Genomic DNA, 19488 nt, shown 5'->3' with positions numbered 1-19488 from the left:
TTTTCAAGGAATATTCTGCATAGCTTCTGCGGAGAATTGGCCCTTGCAACATGAGCCTTTTCTCCTGTGAGGGAGGAAAGGCTGCTCAGTCAACTGGATCTCAGTCCACCCTTTCCCTGCTCCTTTCTCTACTCCGCTAAATCCATCTCTGAATAACTGCCACCACCACAGACTGTATATAAAAAAATCCCCACCTGTGGTCTGATCTCAGGCTCTTCTCTTTTGCTGCTTTAAAGGTTTCTCTTGGCTCTCATTGCCTTGGCAGTCCCAGGGACTAGCACCTTTGGTTGCATACTGGAGGTTGAGGGATTTAGTTGCTCCCCCCCACCTTTTGATTCTCTCTCTAGGTGAACGTGATCGGTTGGGAAATTATGAATCACAGAGATCAAACTACCAGCATTCAAAATAAAAGGAAATTTATTAACTAACTGAAAAGCACAGATATCCTATCATAGCAAACTGAACAAAGATCCAAAGAAAAGCAATAAAACTGTATATCCTGTTTCCCTAATTTCTGTACATACCTGGAAAGATGTTAATTAGGGACAAGACTATATGTGACCATATCCTCAGATACAATACTGGGATGTTGCCACCTTTTTGAATTGCAATATGGACAATTTAAAAGTGCTGGGAGGACCCAGTCTTGATCAGGCTTGCAGTTCAGCAGAACGAGGAACTCAGTTCCCCACTTCCTTGCCTTTTCAAGTGTCAAAAGGGGGGAACAAAGACAGCCTCATCCTGCCATGCTGCAGGAGCCCTTTCGGCCTTTTAAAATTACTGATGTTAGGCTATAAAATGGCAGTGCCATCCCCTGTATTGAACCTGGAGACACCATTGCATCTGGTTGGGCCCTTAAGCTAGGGTATTCTTGTTGTAATAGTCAAAAGTAGTTCGTTGCCTCAGTTCTTTTGTGTGGGGTCTTTCCCCACTGCAGTCCTCAACACTATGTGCTCAAGGTGAAGTCCAGGTATAAACAAGAATGGCTTAGAACTTCATGGCTTAAGGCAAACGCTCCTTCTCGATGTCCAAAGATTTTATGGTCTGAGCCTCTTGTTGGGACCCTCTGTCTGAGATGAAAACTCCTTGTCAGAACCATCTGAATATTTATGCTTCTAAATTGCCTGTGCCTGTAAGATGACTCATTTCCTTGTAAGTTTCTCACTACCAGCTAGCTGTTCACCTGTAGAAAGGCAATTTGAGCGTATAAAGAATGTAGACCCAATTATTGCAACTGTGCATGTATTGCTCAACAGATGGCAGCCCTGATTATTTGTTTGAAGAAGGATGAGGGACCAGGCCTCCCAGCTCTATCTCCTGCCTGCCACTGCAAGTGTACAGCTCTCAGAGCCATACATGTTAGTGGTCATAATTAAACTACAGTGGCTTGGATCTTATGAGTCCATTCTGCTATTGATGAACCTTTAGTATAGGGAACTTCAAAGGAACATAACTTTTGCTCCAGAGCAATGTTCCCTGAGTGGAGTGATGGTTCAACTTTTCATGGAAGAGATTCCCAGGGCCTGAGTCACTGGGTGAACAAAAAGCTGAATTGTTCAATAGGTGCTTACCTGCACCAGAGGACCTGTTGCTTTTTAAAAAATGGTCTCTGACAAATTTTTCAGCCATTCCTGTTCTTGTGAATATGACTTTCTCAGACCTACAGTCTAGTCTGTCTTTAAATGAATACCTTTCTCTCAAAGATGAATAGCAGAGAGCAAACTAACATTAGTCCATTAGATGCAATTTTGCCATATGCTTTATCCATTCTTTCCTCTAGCCTAGACTCATCCCTTAATTTCATGCCTTAACTCCAGTTTGTGATCCACCAAGTCGACTACAGCCACCAGCCATGGTGCTTTACAAATCCCATTATTTTTGCAGTCCTAGGCAAGTGGCAGGTGGGGTCCTTGATTAGTTGCTCTACAGGGGTTATGAGCTATGTTAAAATTACAGCCAATGTGGTGTAGTGGTTGGACTAAGACCAGGGAAACCTGAGTTCAAATCGTCACGTGCTATGAAATGTGTACTGGTTTACGTGTGCCAGTCATCCTCTCTCAGTCTAATCTGCCTCACAGGATTGTAATGAGTGTAAAATAGAAGGTGGGAGGGAGTCCTTGGAAGAACAACGCAACAAAAATGCACTAAGTAAATGAATAATTGTGTTGCTTAATAGATCACAAATTGTGCTGACCTGTCTTATGTGCAGCCATTCCAAGAGAATTTGCTCAACTCAGGTTCCTTGTTTTGCCATCTAACTTGAAATACACAGAAAATTAAACCAGGTGTGCATCATTTTTTTAGAATAAAATGCCTTTTGAGGGACACACTTCATATCGTTCATCGTATTTACCCCTTCATCTCCTGCATGAGTACTCTTCAGATATATTCAGCAGTCAACATCTTTAGAAACTAGGAGCTATCTGAAGTCCCAGGTTACTTGGTGCAGCTTTCTCCCAGGAAAGTAGCCTTAGGATTGCAGCCTAGTTGTATCAAGATTGGTTGAACAGTATGTTGCTTGCATTCTTCTGTAATCTTTTGCTGCTGCTGCTGCTGCTGCTATTATTATTCCTTTGCAATATTTTCCAGGAAGAGATTATCATCAAATCTCACATATGCTACAATGGGCAAACAGGTGCAATATAATATTACCATTTTAAGAAATAGGGGAGTCTTCAACATCAGACTTATTTCTCCCCTCAGTGATATCTCCTTCCTGCCCAATGTTTTAATTGTTTTTATGTTACGTATATATTTTAGCTCTGGTTTTAATGATGAGTTGGTTGGTATTAAAATGTGGTTTTATTATGTTTTTCAATTTGTTAGTTGCTTTGATAGCCCTTCTGAGGGCAGAAATGTTTTAAAATAACTATAATTGACATATACAGAGTTGTGCTCTTCTAAACCCATTGGTTTCAATGGATTTAGAAGTGCATACCTCTGCGTAGGATGGCACTGCATGTATCATATATATTGGTTTCTGTTCTTATACTATCAGGTGTATTTAAAGCCTGGTATACATATGTATTGCCAGACTTGATATATTGTGGATTTAAGGACTGTCAGCCGAGGGTATGAAGTGACTCAGTTGAAAATCATTGTGTTTGAGATGGTATGAAAGTTCTCTTGTTGATCCATTTACAAATGCAAGTCATTACGATGTTTCAGTCATCAACAGAAAAACAGTTTCTGGTCTTCGTGTAGGGTCCAAAGATGGAACCCACAGAAGATTACAATTCAGCTGCGATGAACAGGGATTAACTGTGTTGGTAGACTTGCACCCACTCATGGAATCTGACTTGTGACCTTCCATATTCTAGTATTACACTACCCATACCAGTAGACCACAAGTGTGAATATCTAAAGGCACAGGAGAACCAAAAGAGCAGAGGAACCAGCTCTTAAGACTTACTTAACCTGCATGTTAAAGACTTGAAATCTCTTGAACACATTAAGCTGCCTTATACTGAGTCAACCCATTGGTCCAAGATGCCACAAAGTTCAATCATGTGGAATTTTCAAAATCTCCATTCCAGGAAGCTGACCCAATGCAATTGGCTTCAGTATTGCTACATTTGTTGCTGTTGTATGAAATTCTGTTCCAGAGAGTGAGTATAGCAACCACAGATCCCCAAGTTTACCATCTATTTAGTGGACTCCTGTGAGATGGAAGCAACAGGATTTCATTGCCTTTTCTTAAGAAGCTGTGTTCTAGTCACCAAACATGGGAGGCTGTGGATTTGTTTTCTGCAGTAAGTAATCATTTAATTAAAAGGGGAAAATAAACAGCAGTCAAAAAAATGCCGCAGCTGTGTTTTGTTAGACAATTATATATAAAAAAGAAACAAAATCATAATATAGTAAATCATTTTGTATAACATGAACTTAAGTGTTTTTATACAAATCAATTGTGATAAGTTCCAAATGTCTTGTCACCATGATAATACTGAATGATGGTGTGCCATGTCCTTTATGTCAGAGGCCTTGGAATGGTAAAGCCTGTACATGCACATCATCTCCGTTCCCAAGATATGTCGCAATACAGTTTAAAACAAGTAGTAAAGAAGAGCAGTGAGTTCCTTTTGTTCAGCTTGACGTCAGTCATTTTCAATGAATCCTCCTAACCCGCAGGTGCTGCAGTGTTGTGGCAAAGGCCGTCCTCTGGTAGCTCCTCCTGGTGAAGTGTGTGTGCTGCAGAGATTTCATCTGCAGAGTCCTCCTTGCACTTTAAACATCAGCTTGTCATTGGTTGAACCTCAAGGAAAGACCTTCATGCTTTCCCCGATGCTTGTTCAGTAGTGGTATCAAAAAAGTAGACAAATTCTTCTCAGAAGAAAATCTCTATGGCCTGTGGAATCTGTAGGTCAAAAGTAGAAAGTGCATTTAGCAAGCACAGCAATCCTTCAAAACTACTTCAAAATGTAAAGTGATGACATTTAAAAACATCAGCACAGTGCACAAAATCTACCTTAAAACATTGTGAGTGGAGAGATGGTTTCACCAGAAAACCTTCACCTCACCTGCAGCCCTCTGTGCTGCATGGCACTCTGTCCATGAGGGTTGTTCATCATCAACTTTGGGGTGGGGGGTGTTCAGAAGACTACTGGGGAAAGGCGAAGGTGCAAAAGATTGCCTCAACCAGCAGATCATCTGATGCAACCCACAGACATAATCCAGCTCTTAAGCCACCCAGTTCCAGCAGGAGTTTGGAAGCTTGTCCATTGTTTGCGTTTTTACACCCAGGAAAAGTATCTCTGAAGCTTCTCCAGTGCTTTATGAATATATAATGTTTTGAGAAGAATGGGGACTTTTGAAAATATTTTTGGTCATTGTCTCTTTAAAGAGGTTGCTGGAATTTTATTGCGTGAGTTTTTAAAAATGAAGTATTTTATTCTTTGTAAACTTCATATTTTTGGAAAAGAGGGTATATACTTTTTTTAAAAATTAAGAGCTTAATTCTGCAGACCTCAGAATTGTTCCAATGGGCTATTTACAAATATTAGTTGCAATCCAATTAATCCATTTTTCATGGTACATGCAAAAACTGCATCAATTGCTGATGTCTTTTTGGATTTTGGTGTCCTTTTTTGCTGACCTTGTACATCTGATCAGAATGTATGCCTTTTATGATATTTTAGAAGTTGTCTGTTTTAAATATTAGTTTCTAATGTATGAGGTCTTAGTGGTTCTATATTTGGGGCATCAATAAACCTTGAGCCCCCCAGTGAGGAAGATAGTGTAGGATGTAAGTAGAGGGAACTACACATACATCACATGGATGTGTATATTTCGGTAACAATTGCTTTAAATCACACATCCCATTTTCTTATGGGCCTATACTGATCATGTTTTGAATTTCATCTGTAAACTTGTAGATCTGTGTTGGGATAGCTTAGGACTTCCTAACAGATGACACTCTAGCAAGGAGATGCTGTTCTCAGAGAAAGCAGGTGTAATTTTATTTTTGCCTCCAAGTAAAGTCTTGCCTGTACATATTGCCCCTGTATATGGAAAAAAGATTCTGCAGACTCGGGACCCAAAGGTATTTCTGTAGACGATAAGGGGGGGGGGGATCTCAGAAACTGACCTTGTCAAATGCTTGCTTGATGCATGCACCTCCATTTCATTACTTTTGTATTCGTTTAGCTCTTTGCGAATTGCTGCCTAGGTAAAGCAAATGAAAACCAGGTTAATCAACTTTTAAAAATAGCACAGATACACTTTTAAAAGACCAGGTACAACATAGTTTTCTTCAATATATAATCATAACAGATAGAAGGACCAAATGGTCGACTCTTGCACATAAGGAGACCATAACTCTCTGGGCCCAAATTGAAATGATCATGTAGCTATGTTTCCACTTTCCAGGTATCTCAATCTTACTTTACTAAGATGTAGAAAAGAGCAAGAGTCCAGTAACACCCTACAAAATTTGTGGTAGGGTATGAGCTCATACCAAACCTCAATTTTTTTTAGTCTTATAGGTGCTACTGGACTCTTTTCTATTACTTTATGAAGGCGCCTGTCTGCAAATGCTTCCAAAAGCTTGCTAGCAATGGCACAGTAAGCTGTGAGTAAGCCTATAAACCAAGATCAAAGAGCATGTGAAACAAATATGCATCGACCTCCTCCTCAAGCCTGAAGAAATTCTGCTCGGTCCTCTCAATATGTATTTTTCTGTCTCATGATGGTTGCTCACATCCTGGAATGTGATTTTATTTAGATTCCTTCAGGAAAGTAAAAAAGACCTTTCCCAAGCCAGCCTTAAAGGACTGTATCTTTGCTACCAATGTGAGTCAATGCTTATCAGCCCATAAAAGTATTCCCTAGAGACGGCCTTCAGGATTTCAGTTAAATGGTCCCAGCTCTCCATTCTAAGAGCACCCTAAGCGTGTAACTGTGCCTAGTTTATAATTTTCCAGATCTGGACAATTATTCTTGCCCTTCTGCTTTAAGCAGATGCAATACAACTCAAGTTCCCTTGGCTACCTATTAGCTGGCCTTATTAAAAATGCAAAACAGAAATAAGAATTCATGCCATCTGCACGCAGGGAGAAGCAGCCATACAGGGTAGAAAGCAGCATTAATTGTGGCAGTTTGTGAAATGAAAAGAAAGCCACATAAATGGTCCACCTCCCTCTTTAGCTGTATGCATGCAAATATCCTCTAGAGTAATTCATTCTCCTCTACATATGTAATCTGCTTTGCTACAGAAAATCTTTTGTTTCATTGTGGGTGTGATTTTTCTAAAACGGAATGTCTTTTTTTTTTTTTTACAAAATCATTAAACCACAATATAAAATATACAAGAACTACAGTCAACTAAAACTGCAAAATAAAACAATAAATCACAGAAACAATTTAATACTCTAGTTCCAGAAGAGATTATAGGATTGTAAAAACCTTGCAGATCTCTCTAAAATGCTGCAGAGATGGGGCATCTAGAAGTACTGTGGTGGGGAGTATATTTCCAGTGCTCATTTTTTTATTTCCCAGCTCAAGAAAGAAGCAGTGAGCAAACTGTTCCCAGTTTTGCCATTGGATTGGTGCTATACAGCAATGTTAAATGCAGCCCTGACACTATATTGGCTTGGCTGTTTGGAACATTAGCTGTTGCATCCAACTCTTAAACACTTTTATACTGGCCAAGTAGCTTGCAGGATCAGTCCATTGTACCTTCTTCAGAGCTAAACTTCTTGGCAGGGGTCATAAGAGAGTGGAAGCGGACTATCATATACACGCTCCTAACTGCATAGGAAATTACATGTACAAATGGCATTATGTGTGCTTGACTCTCCTATGGGTTGCAGCAGCCAGGCTAGCCCCATCAGCCAGACACCTGATTAGCCTCTTCTGGAAAAGCAGTGGGCAGCTGCTAAGGAAGGTAAGCCGGGGAAAAACTATTTAGTCCTCCTGCCTCCCAAACTGGTGACGGATGTGATTGCTCTTATTTGGAGAGTTGTGCATGTACAGTTCCAGCAGGAACATTCACACACTACAGACTGGGGCTTCAGGGGGCAGGTCCCCCCTGCAAAAGTTCCTTTGTTTCACAACAATCCTGCAACATTGCCTTGTAGTGAGCTAGCACTTTTTTCGATCATTCTATACTCAACGGATAAAATTCTTGCCCTGTGGTAATTTAATAGGAACCTTTGCCAGGAGGATTCAGAAAAATGTAAAACCTCAAAGACTATGATTTCTGATTAGGGTTTTGAGCCTCCAAGTAGTAACTGGAGATCTCTTGGGATTACAACAGATCTCTAGGCCATAGAGATCAGCTCCCCTGGAGAAAATGGCTGCTTTGGAGGGTGCCCTATATGGCATTGTACCCAGCTGACATCTCCCTCCTCCCCAACATTGCCCTCTCCAAGCCCCCCCCCCCCCCCACACACACAAATCTCCAGGAATTTCCCAACCTGGAGCTGGCAATCCTATTTCTGATCATTTTGTCTGCTCTTCATGAATACATGAATACTCATTTGTACCAGAGCTCATAGATAAAAGTCTGCACTGTATGTATCTCATTACTGCTCTAGTTTTCAAAGTTTCTGCTGTCTGAGCAGCCATTCCACATTGCCCTAGAATGTTGATATGACATCCCAGGATGTTCCAGGGGACCACAGGGCAGGTTGTAAGGTGCATGTTTGGTTCAAAGGCTAAACCAATCTCCAATGGGAATCTTCAGCGTCCGTCATGTACTAAAGGAGGACAAGTTGTTTCAACATTACTGATCCTCTGATAAATTTTGGAACACCAAAGTTGTTCACAGCACAGTTTGAAAACCAAGGTATTAGTAATGCACAGGTCTTATTATGTAAAAAGAAAAATGTAAACACCTGACCAACAGTTACAGTAAAATGAAAGTATACCTTATCTGCTGCTGAAAGCCGGGTCCATGGCTTGTCTGCTCGTCTGTCATAATCCTGTGCTTTTGCCACTTCCACATAATCACTGAATCGTATTAGGATTTTTCTGTCTCTCAATTCATCAACTGTAGGTCTTTGATTAAGCTTAGAAGAAAAAGGAAGGGCTAATATAAATATTACAGAGATGATAAAGGGTGAGGCACATCATGGGAACACCTGCATTTTTTCTTTGTCTGTTATGACTATATGCAAACTATATAGTGTTTTAAGTATTTGAAATTTATAAAGTTATATTAAGCATCTACAGCAGAAGCCCAGAGCTTTAAATTATGTGCATGGGAGTAAATAAAAGTTACACAACTTTCTAGGGTTGTACCGATAGGTTCTCCCATCCCCACATGTGCAGCTAAAACAGAAGTCTTCCTGATTTAGGAAATCTTAGATCCAACCACAGTTTGTTCTATTTGGCTACTTCCATAAATCAGACATCACAACTTTTTGAGGCTAGATTGAAAACCCTCTTAAACAGCAAGCCTTTGATCTTGGCTCTGCATGTAAGAGAAAAAAAGGGGAGTGGGAGTATGCAAACTGCGGAATAAACCAGACTCATTCTCATCACGGCCAAACCCAATTACTTCTGGACATTTGAGCAAAACCTGGATCTGGATTGTTTTGACAAAGGGTGCTTCAAGAAACAGCTCTACTTTCAAAGCTCTGCTGAACCTGCTATGTCTTCCTAAGTAGCAGGCATATTTGAAACCATGCTTTGGAACATATATTGTGTCTGACACTTAATACAGCTTCACGCTTAAAAATACAGTATATGAAGCAGCTATCAATATATGCTTAGAGCCACCTTAGCAAGACAGATCTGTATTGTTTGAAAAGGCTCAGAGGAGGACCCAGGTCTAACACTCAGCATCCCAAAATCATGGCTAGAGCAATTGGTGCCTTTGGACTATGTTAAAGATACAGTCAATGTTCCGGCAAAAGAGAGCAACATGCAAAGCCAGCTTTTCTGTGTAGCTCACCTGTTGCACTACAAACTATGGTTCCAAAGTGGATGTGCCTCAGAATACAACTCTGATGGTAGATGCTGGGCATCTACGCTCTATTCGACAGCGTTCAAGAGATTTCAATAGGATGCATATTAATATACACGCTCCCAGCCCAAGACAGCTAGTTACTACTACTTATACCTGAGTAGTGGAGGATTGAACAATAGTTCACATGGTTTTACATGTAGTACATTTTTGCATTCCGTGTAACAATGCACAACACACACTATTCTGAGCCTTTGTTCACAGAGCATGAATGTGATAAAAAGCCTCCAGGTGTCTGTATAAACCAGGAGCTTGAAGAACTGTTTCTGAAGATCCCTTTCATTGGCCTGCTCACTCATATTCAGGCAAGATCTGGATTTTTTTTGAACTCAAGAACAGCAGAAAGGAACAAGAGAACTCTGTAGAAGCTATTGGGATCTAGTTGCTACAGACACTCAGCTTCACATCACAGAAGCTTTTTTCCCACAGGTTCTAATGTGTAAGAATGAAATCCATTTCTAGACTGTATCCCTGTTATGAATGAATCCCTGAGATTCATTCAGAAATAAGTTTATCTGATTTAAAGACTAGGATATTCTTACAAACTGCAAACACAGCCCGTCTTTACTGCCAAGCTATATATTGTGTTTCTATAAAGGACTTGTAGTTAGGGAATAAATGAAACTCTTTCTGAGAATTGTTTGTATGGCCATAATTCTAAGGTACTGTAATAGATGCAAAGCTTCATAAATTAGCACCAAATCCACAGTCCTCATAGACACTCAGTGGGAGAATATATACACACCTGTTGCACAGCAGATGGACAGCTTACTTCACACTTCTCTCAACTAGGGAACAGGGAGCTGCTTTTATAGCAGCACTTTAGCAAAAATAGTTATATGAAGGCAGATGATTGGCAATTAGCTTTCATACACAGTATTGCACATCACTACTGCCACAGAATTTCTATCCATATAGAAGAGGACTGCATGGGGATGATATTCAACAGATGGAAGCCTAAGCAAGAGTTCAACTCTTGCCTTCAGGTTACCTGAAGAATCTCCACTACAAGGTGAATTTCTGCCAGAACCTCATAGCAGAGGATCTGCATAACTCATAACCTTGTGTGAAATGTCCAACATACGTCCCAACTGTAGTGCAGACCAACTCAAGTTATCAGATATGATTTCTCTGGAGTTTGCTCAACTTGTAGCTGTCTGGAATTGGAATATGTGTTGACTATAGATAAAACATGGGGCATAGTGCAGAATAAACATAGCTGTGACTAAATCTTACTAAAAGCAAGAGGGTTGGAATTAATCATTGGCTTTTGCTGGTTGAACTGTGATCTCAGACACTTTCATCAGAAAGTACTTTGGGTTGTGGGGTGCTACCCACAGGTGACCTATCGCCGGTATCCAGGCTTCAGGCTTTCGGCCGACACAATGGGACAACACTCCTAGCCATCTGTTCTAATCGTGCTCAGATGGAAATCTCTACATTTTCTGTAGGATCTTTCTTATGAGGCACATGTGAAACATTTAATCAAAGCCGGGGAAACTTGGGAGCGCTCTTACCTTTCTGGTCAGCCTCTGCTTTATCTCTCTCCTTTCTTCCTGTTCAGTTTGGTCATTCCTTTCTGCAGAAAAAATGAAGAGAGAGATGACTTTCCTCATGAAGACCAACTTTGCAGGCTCTTCCTCTGCCCCTGCTCTAGCAGCTCAGCTCTCTGCTCACCTTGTCTGGTGTTCTGCCAAGAGCATTGCATGCCAGGGGCATGCTAAAGCCAATGTCAAGCCGTCACGCTGATGACCAATTAAAGCGGGCTTCAGCAAACACAAAGCAGCCAATCCCGTTCCTCTATTAGGAAAATGAGGGGCGTTTTCTTCTCTTTTTTTCCAGAAGGAAAATCGATAGACTTTTAGAAGTCTAAATGATCACTTCGCGATGCCACATCTCTGTCTGAGTCATCCGTGCTGCCCTTACAAGCTGGAACATTGTATAGCAGCTGCTTCAGGGAACGCACGTTCCTCATACCCTTACTCTGCCAGGCTCCCGTAATTTTGTTGATTAATTTATAACAATAGCCAGCATCTACTCCCACGCATTCCTCTGCCTTCTACTATTCTAGTCATGCCAATCTTAATATAGATCCTTGATATCATTTTGAGGGTTTCCTTCTTTTCCTCCCTCTCCACAAAGGGATGCTTTCTTCTCACCTAAGCCTGTTTGCTTTTCTGTGCCGTAACTATTAGTATTCAAGCTGTGATAACTCCTACATGACAGAGCTAAAAATAGATAGGAGTGCTGTAACATTGTGTGAAATATATCCTTAGCCCCGGGATACGAGTTAATGGATTTTTTTCTATTTCAAGGACTGCCTGTTACTAAATTGAGACATGCGACCATGACCTGGAAAGAGCTGGAAACCTATAGGGGAAATCGTTACCCATCTTTAAGGGTAGGGGAAGAGATAACAGGGGGCAATCCTGCTTTGCAAATGGTAATTCCAGCCAGCTAGAGGCATTTTCTGTAGTGCATCAGATGAATGATTTTTGCATACATCAGTAAGCTAACAAGCACTGGAAGAAAAAATGAGAGGGGAGTATTTTTAGAATCCAATTCACTATTTTCCCTATCTACAGACCATTTTGAAAGGGCAGCCACATGGAGCTATTTATAGAAGGATAGTAGCTACAAGCAGCCCATTGTAACTGACGGGAGCCTGAAATCTTCGCAGCCTTGACAGTCAGAGCACCAGGCAGAATGACAGACACACACCACATCTAATTCAACTGTAATTAGGTAGAGAATGTTTAGCCTCAAAGCCAAAAGGCTGATTAAAACAGCAGAAACATCAGCAAAGGTGCAGTTTTCTGTTTACGTAGAACTTAATTGAGGTATCAAATATGACAAAAACACATGCCGATAAGGGAAAAAACCCCAAACCCAGTAACTTTAGGGAATCAACAGCATTCCCATTCTAAGTGTAAACAATACCCTATTTGGCCTAATCTGTTTGTTGCCTAGGAATGATCAGCAAACATATGTCCTACATTGTTCCTAAAATGGGTAGGAATCTGCACTTTTTTTAAAAAAATGAGGAACAGATGGAGCTTCTGTTTTGCCATGAAGTCAAACTCCTGCCTCCAAAAATCTCAGACACATGGGATTACTTAGCTCTAATCTGGGGAAGGCTCTCTGCACGTGCTTAAGGCATTCATCATAATGATACTCAGTGCTTAAGGGTTTAAAATGTTGGTGGGTTGGCATGGTATCGCCTGATCTCGCCAGATTTCAGAAGCAAAGCAGGGTCTGTACTTAGATGCTTGATAACCAAGGAAGACTCTGACGAGGAAGGCAATGGCAAACCACCTCTGCTTCTCTCTTGCCTGGAAAGCCCATTGCTGGGGCCAGCATAAGTAAGATGCAACTTGACGGCACACACATATATACAGAAGGGTTTAAAATAAGTTTAACCACAGCTCAAAGGAATGCAAAGATACAGTAATTTAGATGGTGGTGTACATTACTACTTCTTCCCTATATATTGCAGTTCTAGTAACATTGGGATAATCATGGACTGGGAAGATCGTGGTGATTGTCACTGGCCATTAAAAAGATGCAGTGCTGATGTGTGAATTTCCTGCTTGATCAGCTCATCTAACGTGATTCCAATATCACCACAGCATGGGACCCAGCCATGGTGAAATGGCCTCCTCACTGCTCCAAAAATGTACAAATCCACCCTTTGTCTGAATGGCCTAATCCAGAGTAACGGCTTGCATTCTCACAACCACTAAGGACTTGCATGAGATGTGGATCCATCGTTTAGCCTTTGCTGATGGAGGAATGTCACCCAATTCTTCACTTTACCCAATCCTTGATTTGTAATATCCAATGTTACACTCTTAATGAGGAAAACGGGAGGTCTATAGCAGGATCACTGAGACAGCTCTTGGATCCACTGATTATTCACAGTCCGGCTTTGGACACAGCAGTCATAATGAAATACCTCTGCCAGTTCTACAGCACCAGAGCCAAGAATGTAACCCTTGGTGAGGTTTCTAAATTAGCTCTGACACTGAAACAATTGCCAGCCTAAGAGTGAAATGAGAGGTATTGCATTCTGGTGAAGGCAAAGCTGCCTGAATAGGAACTTCCCCGTGCTACTCTCTGAAAGCGAGCTAGAGGTTATCTGCAAATTTCCCCATTTCAAAGGTGCCATTGCTGTAGGTATAGCTCTGTCAGTGGCAGACAGGTCTTACCAGCCACAACGCCAGAGGGTCTAAAAAGCAAGGGAAGGTACGGCTCTGCAATCAGTCTGTGCGAGCTAAAGACTTGTCTATTACTGCTTTAAAAGGGGATTCCACCGATTCATGGAGGACAGCTCCATCCATGGTTGCTAGCCATGGTGAGTTAAGAGAACCTCCGCATCCAGAGACAGTCAACCTGAAACCTAGTGCTAGGAGGCAACATCAGGGTAGGGCCTTGTCTTCTGCGCCCTCTTTGTTGGTCCTCCAAGGCAACTGGCGGACCACTGTGTGAAACAGGATGCTGGACAAGATGTATTGCTGGTCTTACCCAGCAGGACTCTTCTTACGTTCTTGTGGCCTTGCTGCATTGATGGATTTCACACCTGTTTAGATCATTGTAGGTTTCTTCCTGGGCACAATATCACAGGGCATACACCATGCAATCTGGGCCTTCCTCCAGCCCTCTGCTTTTTCCCATTGCGACATATCAAGTGAATGGCGGAAAATGTTTTTTAAAAAATATTTTTGAATCATGGACCAACAAGGGGATTTGACCCTAGGTCTCTTAGATCCTAGCACAATCTTCTAACCACTACACCAGACTGACTCCAGCTCAGCATCTTGACCAGGGCTTTTTTTCAGCTGGAATGTGGGGGAATGGAGTTCCGGAACCTCTTGAAAATGGTCACATGGCAGGTGGCCCCGCCCCCTGATCTCCAGGCAGAGGGGAGCGGTGTGGAGGGCAATCTAAACTCCCCTCTGTCTGGAGACCAGGGGATGGGGCCACCTGCCATGTGACCATTTTTGGCGAGGGCAACCCACTGAGTTCCACCACCTCTTTTCCCAGAAAGAAGCCCTGATCTTGAGAATAGTCACCCCTAGTGGAACACACACACACCATTTGGGGACTGTCTCCTTTGAGATACATGCCTGGTGCCCTCCTTGTCGGTGCTCATATGTGACAAACACTTTTTGTTTATTTAAGCTTACTTTTTAAGTTTCTGATTTAATGTGCATGTTACTCCCTTATCCTAGTAAGTCGCCAATGCCCTCCCTTTGATTTTGATTTATTTCAAATTGTTGGATTGACATTCTGCTGCTGTTTAAATTGTGCCCCCCCTTTTTTTTTACTAGATTGGGTTGATTGTTCTGGATGTTATTGGGAAGCCCCCCTCAGCTGAACTAGAAAAGTGGGGTAAAAATTGTTTCCAAAATGATCAATTGAAAAAAGCGTTAAGAGTCTTTATGCTATAGGACAACATCAAAAAGTCCCCTATTGCTCTGAGTACCAAAGGCTCTTAATTGAAAAAAAAGAATAAAAACGTGCCCACTAACAACAGTCATGCTTGTCCACAGCTCAAGGATCTCAGCAAATTCAGCCATCGGTTCTTGAAGCATAAAACGCACTTCAGTAATTTTAGTTATACAGCACGAACCATTTTTGTAGGTCCAGTCAAGGTTTTTTGTTCTCGCACATGCACAGGACACAAAATTACTTCCCAATGTTCCAGATATCACTTCCCAGTGTGATTTCTACAAGCACTGCAGGACATTTGGTAGCCAGTGCACAATATGAAACTGTTGCTCGGAACCAGTGTCTTTGTAAACTGCTCTGAATTAAGTTGTCTTAAAGGGTGGTTTATAAATCGAATGTTATTATTATTGTTGTTGTTATCAGAAGAGTGCTGGTCCAAATTTTGTCTGCATGCCAGTCTCTCTGGTTATTCCATGCCAGAAACCAGTCCAACAAAGGGGACAAGGCTGTGTTTAAAGCAATGATAGAGAGCAGACAGAGAGAGAGAGAGCAGGGAACACGGTAGTAACCTAGTAACTGCTGCAGACCTGTGCTTGTAAGAAATGCACAAAGATGAGCTAATTGGTACTGGAAACAACCTTGAGGACAGCGCTTATTGGCTTGTATTCTTAGCATCAAAAGCGCACCATGAGCCAATCCTGCAAGCTTGCAAAGAGTTCCATTTTTAGCTGATTTATTTGCACTAGGAAGAGCTCCCGACCTGTTCTCTCTGAAATCAATGAGAAGCTCTCCGTCAGCCTGTGTCTGGGACGAAGCCAATTTAGGGTTTAAAAATCTAAGGAGCAGCTCAGCTCCAGCTCATCAGATCCAGTCCTATCTGGCAAGGGCTCCGGCAAAAGCCTTTCCCAGCCCAGAGATCGTTTCAGGAATTGCTCTCTAAGTACTTTCATCAACACACACATGCCAGAAGACACGAGAAAGGGATCTGGTTGCCCAAAGGCCATCTCACTGGTTTGTTGCAAAAGCGTGGAAGTCTGGGTTTCATGAAAAGGAAAGCATATTCAGTTTAGCAAGCAGATTTCCCTCCAGAGTATATCCAGAGGAATCCCACATGGACAGAGACACTTTAACTGTAACTGATGTTCTAGGCTATTTAGCTGGAATGGAAGTGATTTCCCCCCCCCACTCTGCTCATTTCACTTCTGGTTTCAACCACACCTCTGACCACCAGCCTGCCCTGCACTTAGCCTGTCATATCAGGACTGGCAAGACCAGTAAAGGAAATCTCCATGCCAAAAAGCTTTGATGTGCAAGTTGTGTGTGCAAAATAGCTGCACTACTTGGAGAGGGGGCGGGGTTCGGGGTAGAGCATCTGCTCAGCATACAGAAGGTCCCAGGTTCAATCCCCGACATCTCCCATTAAGAGGATCAGACAGTGAAGTGGAAGACCTTGAAGAGCCACTGCCAGTCTGAATAGACAGTCCTGATCAGTATCAGGCAGCATCGTGTGCTCATGAGTGGAGAGAAAACCTCATTTTCCGTATCAGAAGTTGCCCATACAGTGACCATCACTGGATCATGCAGATCTTCTAATTGAGAGAGAGTACGATCCGCTCCAATGGTGCCTGTCAACTATTTCTAGAGTGAATCTGGGCTCCCTGTCTTCTCTCCATCTCTGTCTTCTCTCTGTCTTCTCTCCCCCCCCCCACACACAGGTGATCAGAATCTCAGTGGCAGGAAGAAAGGAAAAGGTAAAGCTACCCCTTTAAGGCCAAAGGAAATATTATTTCCTCCTCCAGATCCCTGAGTACAAGGGGAGGCACTCAATACAACTGCTGCACAGCTTCTGCAGAAAAAAAAGTTCAATAGAACTTCATAAAGTACATTATATACGTTCTCTCAGCAGTCCTTTCAACAACCCTGTAAGGTAGGCCAATGTTATTATCCCCACATTGCAGGATGGGAGACAGTGGCTCGCCTAAGGCCACCTCACCGATTTGTGGCTGAGGCAAGATTTGAACCCGCAGCCAGCCAGCTCACACACTTAGCCACCGTGCTACACCTGCTCTTAAACCCAGCTGAAATGAGGTTCAAATCACACTGACCACAATGACAGGCTTTGAAAAGCTGATGCACAGCTTGAACCTCTGCAAGTGTACTTGGAAGAGAGTCCTGATCAATTCATGGGGACTTCCTTGCAAGTACATGTGCCTAAGCTTGTCATCTATCTCCCTTTAACCTCCACGTGTAAAATTTCCCCACCTCATTTCCTTTCGCATCAAGGAACCATCCCTGGGTGGGGCGGGAGGGAGGCTCTTGGTAGTTGGTGATTCGATCCTTAGACAAGTAGATAGCTGGGTGGCACAACCGCGTTCTGACCATATGGTGACTTGCCTGCCTGGTGCGAAGGTAGCGGACATTACGCGTGTTATAGATAGGCTGGTAGATAGTGCTGGGGAAGAGTCAGCGGTCGTGGTCCATGTTGGAACCAACGATGTTGGGAAATGCAGTCGTGAGGTCTTGGAACAAAAATTTAGGCTGTTAGGCAGGAGACTCAAGGCCAGGACCTCCAAGGTAGCCTTCTCAGAAGTGCTACCTGTTCCACGCGCAGGGCCAGAGAGACAAACGCAGATCAGGAGTCTCAATGCGTGGATGAGACGATGGTGTAGGGAGGAAGGGTTCAAGTTTGTTAGGCACTGGGATTCTTTTTGGGACAAGCGGGAGCTGTACAAGAGAGACGGTCTCCACTTGTCCCGAGAAGGAACCCGGCTGCTGGCACTTAAAATCAAAAAGGTGGCAGAGCAGTTTTTAAACTAAATGCTAGGGGAAAGCCGACAAGAGATAAAGTGTCTCTGGTTCAGGATGGTTCATCTCAGAGAGATGAAGGGCTAGGTATAACACTTCTACAGGGAGATAGATTAGAGTTGTCAACTGAGATGGAGACAAACAGTGCAGATGACCTAACTACGTCTCGAGGCAAAGTGTGCCGGGGAAGTTACAGGTGTTTATATACAAATGCTAGAAGTGTCCGAGGTAAAATTGGGGAGCTGGAATGTTTAGTGTTGGGCGAATCCATAGACATTGTGGGCATATCAGAAACTTGGTGGGATGAGGAAAATCAGTGGGACACGGTGATTCCTGGATATAAATTATATCGGAAGGATAGGGAGGGAAGGGTTGGTGGTGGGGTGGCTCTATATGTCAGAGAAGGTATACATTCCAGTAAGATTGAGAAGGTAACTGAATTAGATTCGCTTCTGGAAATGCTATGGGTTGAAATTACGGGCCCAAATGGAAACTTAACTGTGGGCGTTTGTTATCGCCCTCCAGATCAGAAAATAGAGGAGGATTATAAAATGATGACAGGATTAAAGATGGCTGCTAAACAAAAAAACTGTGTTGTAATGGGTGATTTTAACTACCCACACATTGACTGGGCCAATGGGTGTTCGAATCGGGGGAGAGAAAGTGAGTTTCTAGACTGTCTCAATGACTGTGCTATGGAACAGATGGTTACAGAACCTACTAGGGGAGAGGTGATCCTGGATTTGGTCCTCAGTAATGCTGAAGACCTGGTGAGAGATGTAAATGTGATTGCACCACTTGGGAACAGTGACCATAATGTTATTGAGTACAACATATGTATAAATAGGAAATTGCCAAATAAGACCAACACAGCCATGTTTAACTTCAAAAGGGGTAACTTTTCTGAGATGAGGGGGTACGTGAAGAAGAAACTGAAAGGGAAAGTAAAAAAGGTCAAAACACTTGGGGAATCTTGGAGACTATTTAAAACTACAATCCTGGAAGCTCAAATTAAATATATACCGCTGGTTAGGAAAGGCACAAATAGGTTTAGGAAAAGGCCAGCATGGTTAACAAGCAATGTAATAGAAGCTGTAAAAGGTAAAAAGGATTCTTTTAGGCAGTGGAAAACTAGTCGGAGTGAGGTTGATAAAAAGGAGCATAAGCTGTGGCAAAAAAAGTGCAAGTCTGTGATCAGACAGGCAAAAAGGGAATATGAGGAGCATATTGCAAAGAACATAAAGAAAAACAATAAACAATTCTTTAAATATATTAGAAGTAGGAAACCAGCTAGGGAGGCCGTGGGGCCCTTGGATGACCAAGGCGTAAAAGGATTACTAAAGGGTGATAGGGAAATGGCCGAGAAGCTGAATGCGTTCTTTGCTTCTGTCTTCACTGTGGAAGATAAGAAGTGCATGCCCACTCCGGAAGCACTGACTTTGGGAGGGGTTTTGAAAGACCTGAGTCACATTGAGGTGACGAGAGAGGAGGTTATGCGACTGCTAGATAATTTAAAAACTGATAAATCACCGGGCCCAGATGGCATACATCCAAGAGTTCTGAAAGAACTCAAGTGTGAACTTGTAGATCTCCTCACAAAAATATGTAATCTGTCATTAAACTCTGCATCTGTTCCTGAGGACTGGAAGGTAGCTAATGTTGTCCCCATCTTTAAAAAAGGTTCCAGGGGAGATCCGGGAAATTACAGGCCAGTCAGCCTGACGGCAATACCGGGTAAGTTGGTGGAAACTATTATAAAAAAT

The 19488-nt window shown here is 42.4% G+C and overlaps 1 protein-coding gene across 1 annotated transcript in view; it reads right to left on the bottom strand.

The window, feature by feature from the left end:
- Nucleotides 1-4285: 4285 nt before the first annotated feature.
- Nucleotides 4286-19488, bottom strand: part of PHACTR3 (phosphatase and actin regulator 3) — a 316486-nt gene continuing 301283 nt past the window's right edge. The window contains exons 10-13 of the mRNA XM_054981101.1: nt 10987-11048; nt 8370-8510; nt 5588-5664; nt 4286-4357 (exon numbers count right to left, since the gene is read on the bottom strand). Coding sequence (XP_054837076.1) covers nt 4342-4357; nt 5588-5664; nt 8370-8510; nt 10987-11048 — 296 coding nt within the window. The 3' untranslated portion in view covers nt 4286-4341. The remainder of the gene's footprint in view (nt 4358-5587; nt 5665-8369; nt 8511-10986; nt 11049-19488) is intronic.

Source organism: Eublepharis macularius, chromosome 5 (assembly GCF_028583425.1).
Source record: "Eublepharis macularius isolate TG4126 chromosome 5, MPM_Emac_v1.0, whole genome shotgun sequence".
Lineage (NCBI taxonomy): Eukaryota > Metazoa > Chordata > Lepidosauria > Squamata > Eublepharidae > Eublepharis > Eublepharis macularius.
This window is presented reverse-complemented; position numbering and strand designations above follow the sequence as displayed.